General features: G+C 31.8%; 1 protein-coding gene across 5 annotated transcripts; it reads right to left on the bottom strand.

Moving 5' to 3' along the window:
• Nucleotides 1-441: 441 nt before the first annotated feature.
• LOC107463963 (putative FBD-associated F-box protein At3g50710) lies at nucleotides 442-4,318 on the bottom strand. Of its 5 annotated transcripts, XM_016082861.3 has the most exons (4): nucleotides 3,064-4,318; nucleotides 2,401-2,550; nucleotides 2,002-2,299; nucleotides 442-924 (listed from the first exon to the last, which is right to left on the bottom strand). In XM_016082861.3, the coding sequence occupies exons 1-4, from the start codon at nucleotides 3,946-3,948 to the stop codon at nucleotides 875-877; spliced, it is 1,383 nt and encodes a 460-aa protein (XP_015938347.2). In that variant the 5' UTR covers nucleotides 3,949-4,318; the 3' UTR covers nucleotides 442-874. The 5 variants fall into 5 exon arrangements, 1 of the variants encoding a protein (XP_015938347.2); XR_002368022.2 differs by lacking the exons at nucleotides 2,002-2,299; nucleotides 2,401-2,550; nucleotides 3,064-4,318 and adding exons at nucleotides 998-1,041; nucleotides 1,192-1,701; XR_001586981.3 differs by lacking the exons at nucleotides 2,002-2,299; nucleotides 2,401-2,550; nucleotides 3,064-4,318 and adding an exon at nucleotides 998-1,701.
• Between the last annotated feature and the right edge of the window lie 2,245 nt (nucleotides 4,319-6,563).

Here is a 6,563-nt window from a genome sequence, read left to right as displayed (position 1 = left end):
TACATTTGTATGTAAATATATATTATTTATTAACTCATTTTTAACGTAGCTTATTTTTTTGTGGATACGTAACACAGTTAATAAAACATATATAAATATACATAATCTGTAACAACTAATTTAGTATCTGGTTTATAATATGAATAAGATATTTTCTGGGAAAAGAAAAATTTTGTTAATCTTTGAATTTAGTTGTGCTTCTAAAAACCAGTTAGAGTAGAAAATAAAAGATTTCTTTTAATTAATATGACCAAGCAAACCAATACCAAAACAACTAACCAAACAAAAAAAATTTCCACTACCTCTTTTTGCAAACAAGGGCATCCAGAAAGCATTTCTTTGGAGAAAATAAATGATCTTAACAATTCTCAAAAACATAGTATAAGAACAAATAATTATGAATTGCTCAATAAATTAAGCGAAAAAAGACTCGCAGAAAAGTAAAAAATAAAAACATGATTCATATCCTAATCATGCATCCAAAATCGTTTTGCAGTTGATCTGATTGTAGAGTTGTTAACTTGCTATCAACTATTAGAAGTAATATAGAGATTTCTATTCTATTTTTTCTCATCTTTATTTAATTCTCTTTATTTTTTGATATAATATCATATCAAACGGTGTTTTCATTGACTAAATCTCCTAAGTTTGATGGTACTGGAGATGGTTATCATTGGCATATCTCACTTAACAATTTTGGAAGGATCAAGGAATTGCAGAAGCGCAAAGATTTTTGGAAGTTGAGAAAAGTTTCACGGGAAAGACACTCGCCGGCCGCCGGTTCCAATTTTGGAAGAAGCACAATCCAAATGCAGACAGAATGGTATTTGATATTGTTTTTCTGCATAAATATCAGCCAGATTCTCGCTCAATCCTATCGAACACCTCTTGCATAAGTATCAAATTCTTCACAAGATCTGCAAGCTATCACAACAGGAGAAGAATCATCAGATTTCAATTTACAAGTCCAATAACAAGAAGATTGAATAAAACTTACAGATCAATCACAATTTCAAAATCCAGATCCAGTGTTACCGAAAACTACAGCACAAGTGGAAATTCAAATCTCAGATCCAGAAATTCAATCAACATTTCAGGGTCCAGTTCCAACATCAATCACAATTCATGTTATGACAACACCAGCAATTCAACAAGTAAAAGGTTTAGAAACATATATGGAATTATCTACACCGTGATCGCAATTAACAGTGCCAATGTTGATGAACTAGCAGTGAGGGAGAAAGGGGAAGGAGGAAAACTATCTGACCCTACTCATTCACCAAAACTAGTTCAGTCAGGAGAGAGCGGTGTGCGCCTTTGATAGTTCTTCCGGCAGAAATAAGATAGAAAATATTATTTTAGGATTAATTGGTTCTATATTAATTGTAATTGGTATTTACAATTTTAATTAGGCTGTATAATTTTTCCACAATCTTAAGGGACAAGGTTGTTTTGAAGAAAAGGACAACGATAGGATTAGTATTAGATCTATAGTCCAATTAAAGAAGTATACTATAAATAAGAGTATAATATAATCCTGTAAGTAGACATAATGTAATTAAAAACTATTTTTTTTTCTTTGGCCTTAATTTTAGAAATTTCTATTTTGTTCACTCTGATTTTTACCTAATTCTCTCTAACTCTTAGATACAATATTGTATCATCAACATGCATCACAAATGGATATGTGCAACTCAAAGCATTAAACAATAAACAGCATATATAAATTTCTAAGGATCAGAGACAAAAAAACCTAGACTTTTCAAGGATGAAATTCAAGAAATCAAAATACTTACCAATATCAAAGTTAGCAAATCCAAATCACCGATATTATGTTCAAGTGCATAATCATTCATAAGCATCAACAAATCTTTTAATAATTTAGGAGGAACACTGGCAACTTGAATAATTTTTAAAACTTTTAAGGTTCTAACATGATATTGTTTTCTCAACACCTTTGATCAATGAACAACAGAGAATAGAGATAGTGAGAGTTCATACTATGTTTAACCGGATTTAGGTCAATGAAATTTAGTTGACATGTTGTAGAGCCCCTTGGCCTTGGTATAGCAGATAATTCCCTGACAATATCGTATCTTGTATCTTGGTCAAAAACATATGTAAGATGAATTGTGACCGTCTTCAAAGCAAGTCCTCTTTGTAAAAGATATGCAATAAATTCACGCTCATCTGCGGAGTCTTCATATCCTCTAAATTCAAAACTCTTGAGATGTGACGTCACACAATTGGGAACCATGGTTGGTGGTGCTGGCCCATAATACTGACGAAAAATATTACTCTGACCCAAAAAATGAAATAATAACACTTCTCAATTGACTCGGAAAACAACAACAGAAAAAGAAATAGAGACATTAGTCTTTAACTGAAATGTATTGATACCTTCCAAACATGAACCGCGAGATCTTGAAGTACATGACAATTATGAAGGAAGTTTAGTAGGAAGTCTGTGTTCATACATGGAACATCAAGCTCTAGATTCAGCAAACGGGGAAATTCCGGAATCCCCAAAGTTACACCACTAAAGAAGCACTGCATAGAAGATGAGTACACATTAATTATATTTCATAATTCATAATATAGTTATAAATTCAAATTAGCTTGAGGAATCATGGGATTATGAGTTTGTTTGGGTATTATTAAATTGTTAGAAAAATATTTTTATATTATTGTATATAAATATAATTATTAGATAAAAGAAAGATTAATAGTCAAATTAATCCTTAAAAAATTGAAAATTCTCTAAATTTATCCCTAAAAAATTTTATAAATCAAATTGGTTCTTTAAATATTATAAATTAATCATCTTTGACCTTTCACGCCATTAACAGATAGCATACATAATGATGAAGAAAAAATTATTTTTTTGAAGAACCAATTTGTTTAAAAAAAAATTTATGGACGAATTTAAAGAATGCTCCATCTTTCAAGAACTAAACCTTTTACCTAAATATCTAAACATACAATTACTTTAATTTTTTATAAAATTTTATAAAAAAATTACATAAAATTTCGCTCGAACAAATCCTATCATAAGCATGTTACCCGTGTTGTGAGATGTTTCAATGCCAACAATTTTGTTTGGCGGAGTGCTAGGAGAAGCTCAGGAACCCAAGGGACATGCACAGCACGTTCATGATGAATATGAAGATGCGCCTCCACCATGTTAGGGAAATTGCTAAACGATACCTGTAGCTTAGATTTCGCGATTATTTTCATATAGAGGTATTCAAGAGATGGCGTATCTATCACACGATGGTTAATGTCATTATCCACGGTGCTTTTATCTTCAAAGATTAAACTTTTCAATGTGCGAGGCATCTGGATTGTAGGTATATAAACATAACTAATATAGACTCTGTCCGGTACAATGAGCATAAGATTTTCAAGAACAGGGCAGCCGGATAAAAGCTTGCTAGGGTCCACACAGAGGGTATCTAACTCTAGGTTCTTGAGGGATGGCAGATAAACATTTGGAAACTCTGGATAATAATCGAAATAATCACCATGTTTCAAAACAAGGGACTTGAGTGATGGAAAAGTGAGTATGGCTTCAGGCAAGGCAATTCCAACCACTAGATCAAGGCAGAGATACAATTCTTGGAGGTGGGGCCTAATAATGGCATCAAGCCATGTTAAGATGGGTAGGCTATCTTCTGAATCTTCTTTACAAGTGAGGCGGAACTTTTCGATGGGGTAATCTGGATTGCGCTGAGCTAGAATAGCATTCACATATGAAACAAATCGAGCTTCCCATTCCAGAGTGTACCGAAAGGGTATATCATCTATGTCAAGGACTTGGAGATCCTTCCAAACATGACGCCACCTCCGAGAGAGGATGCTGGTGGATACAGCTTCTTTTGTTGGGAGGTAAGAGAGAATGTCGCAAAGGATAGAGTCCGGTAACAAACTGATCCTATCCATCTTCATGGTTGATGGTTTCACTTTCTCAAGTTTGTCTCCGGAGAGGGTTAGACTCAACTCTAGGGTTTAGGATTTAAATGAGAACCAAGGGTGTTTGTTTCTTTGATTTTTTTATTATATAGATTTGATTATTATAAAAGGTATCATATGATTTGAATTTATTTTTTGATTTGATTTAGTTTAACTTGTTATCTTTTATTTTGACTCGATTTATTTAGATTGAAAAACCAATCAATGATTTAGAATTTTTAAAAGTTAAAATTTGGATTGGATGTAATTCAATTCTAGAAAAGTTAATAATAAGAAATTATAAAATTTGAATTAGATTAAACTGAAAACGAATTCAAATTGACATAATGCAATTATGCAAATTATGTTTTTTTTTCATAGTATTTCATAAACTAAGAAAACAATGCTGGAGACTTACAACTCAACCAAATTCACTATTTGCATAAGTTCTAAAAGGCAAGTATTGCCGATCATAGTTATCAAATTCGGACCGGATCGGTCGGTTCGACCGGAAAACCAATGAATTAGACTCTCATTTAGTTTGGTTTAAGAGTCAAACCGTACAAGCAAGCGAACTGGCTAGACTCGGAAAATTCGATGAAAATCAGACTAAATCGCAAACCGAACCGAATCGGTCAGCTCGCAAGATGACGTCAGCACGTGCATTTTAAAAATTTTAGCACGGTGTCACCTGGCACTCCTGGAGAACAAAAAGAGCTGTTAACCACCAAACCAACATGTTTTTTTGAATTATCAATGCCTTTTTATAAATATATTATAACTTCTTAAACATATTCTAATTAATAACTTTATCTTATTAACTCTTTTACTCATGTAAAATTTAAAATCTCCTTACACTTTTATCTTTTTATTCTAATGATTAATTTTATATTTAATTTAATTAATTTTTTATTTTATATTTACTCACTTAAATTAATTATTTTTTAATTTTACATAATTATTAAAAATATTAAATGTTGTTAAATATTCTTTAAATTAAAAAAATAAACAAAAATATTTTTATTAATCATACCATATTTTTGTTATTGATAATTATATAATATTTATTAATATTAACTCTTTTTCAACATATATTTAATTAATATAGCAAAATACAGGGGGAGAAAGCTAGAACATACCTCTTTTACTCATTCCTTTTTCAGCAACCTTCACAAGCAATTTTTAACCAAAATGAAATAATGGTATAGGGGAAGAAACTATTTACATTCCAATAAAATTAACCACAAGTAACCCCCACTAGTTAGGTTCCCCACATCCACTCCATCCATCAACTCACCGGTCTAAGTGACATTGGAAATGACAAACCTTTTAATGCCATCATTTAAAACCACATTCCTTTTTTACAGTAATTATTTAATATTATTTTTAATAAAGCAAGTTGAACTGGGGGCTCCAAAACTACCCCACTCGCCGAGTTATAGCTCATCTAAAAGCTCAACCTGCTCCATTAAAAATCCTCAAGCTAAACATAGGAGCTATGATACGGCTGTTACAAATTAATAGCTATAACTCGGCAATATGAGTAATAAATTGGCATTTGGCGTTATAACTCAGTCGTTATGCGTTACAAACAAACTCAACAAACTACATCCTGGAATAAAATTGTCTGACCATGTATTTATTACTTATTAAACCTAATAACTTCTCACCTATAAAGGTATGATGTTTTATCCTTAACAGACACACTGAATTCTCAATACTGACTTAAGCATCAGAGTGCCTTTTGCAGGTACATCCCCCCTTGTTCATACTCTCCATGCAGTGACGCCTTCCTAGATAGAACGCTCGAATTTCTCAAGCTCATAGATCGGCGCTGAAGGAATAACTCGGCGTTGACTTTCGGAGACCGAGCTATATCCAGGTTACTCTCACAAGAACAGTATTTAATTTATTAATAATTATAATAATTAATTAATTAAATAATTAAATTTTTATTTAATTAATAATTTATATTATTACATTAAATTAGCCGTTGCAAAACTAGCCGTTGTAAAATTAGCTGTTGAAAACTAGTCGTTACTATATTACTGTTATTATTAATAAATTAATATTTTTTTACTTTATATATACCACTTAGATACACTTGTATTCTCACACTCTCTACTACTCTTCTTCATCTTCTTCCAAGTTTACAAAATCAAAATTCTGCTACTATTATTTTTTGTTCGAAAAAATGGATCCAAACCAACTCAACTCTTTCTTCAATTACTTACAAAACTTTCCTCAAATTCCAAATACCCAACAATCTCAAACCTCAAACACTCAAGTTCCAAATCAAAACATCACACTACCAAATACATTTCAAAATCCAAATCCACAAAATCTTTCTAATTTCAATTTTCAGGCTCCTTATAATAATTAGTTTCCTATATTCCAACCGCAAAATCAAAATTCACAAACACCTCATTTTCCATTTTCATCCATATTTAACCCTTCTATCGGAAATGTTACTCCAACTTCCTTGCCGTTTCCAACTCAATTCAGTGCATCAAGACATAACTCATCTGGTGTTGGTGGCTCTTCTAACCCATCCTCTCAGACTCCTATACAATCTAGTCCAAATTCGCAATATTCAGATTTTGCCAACCCTC

This window comes from Arachis duranensis, chromosome 9 (assembly GCF_000817695.3).
Source record: "Arachis duranensis cultivar V14167 chromosome 9, aradu.V14167.gnm2.J7QH, whole genome shotgun sequence".
Lineage (NCBI taxonomy): Eukaryota > Viridiplantae > Streptophyta > Magnoliopsida > Fabales > Fabaceae > Arachis > Arachis duranensis.
The sequence above is the reverse complement of the archived record's forward strand: the minus strand, read 5'-3'. Positions and strand labels throughout refer to the sequence as shown.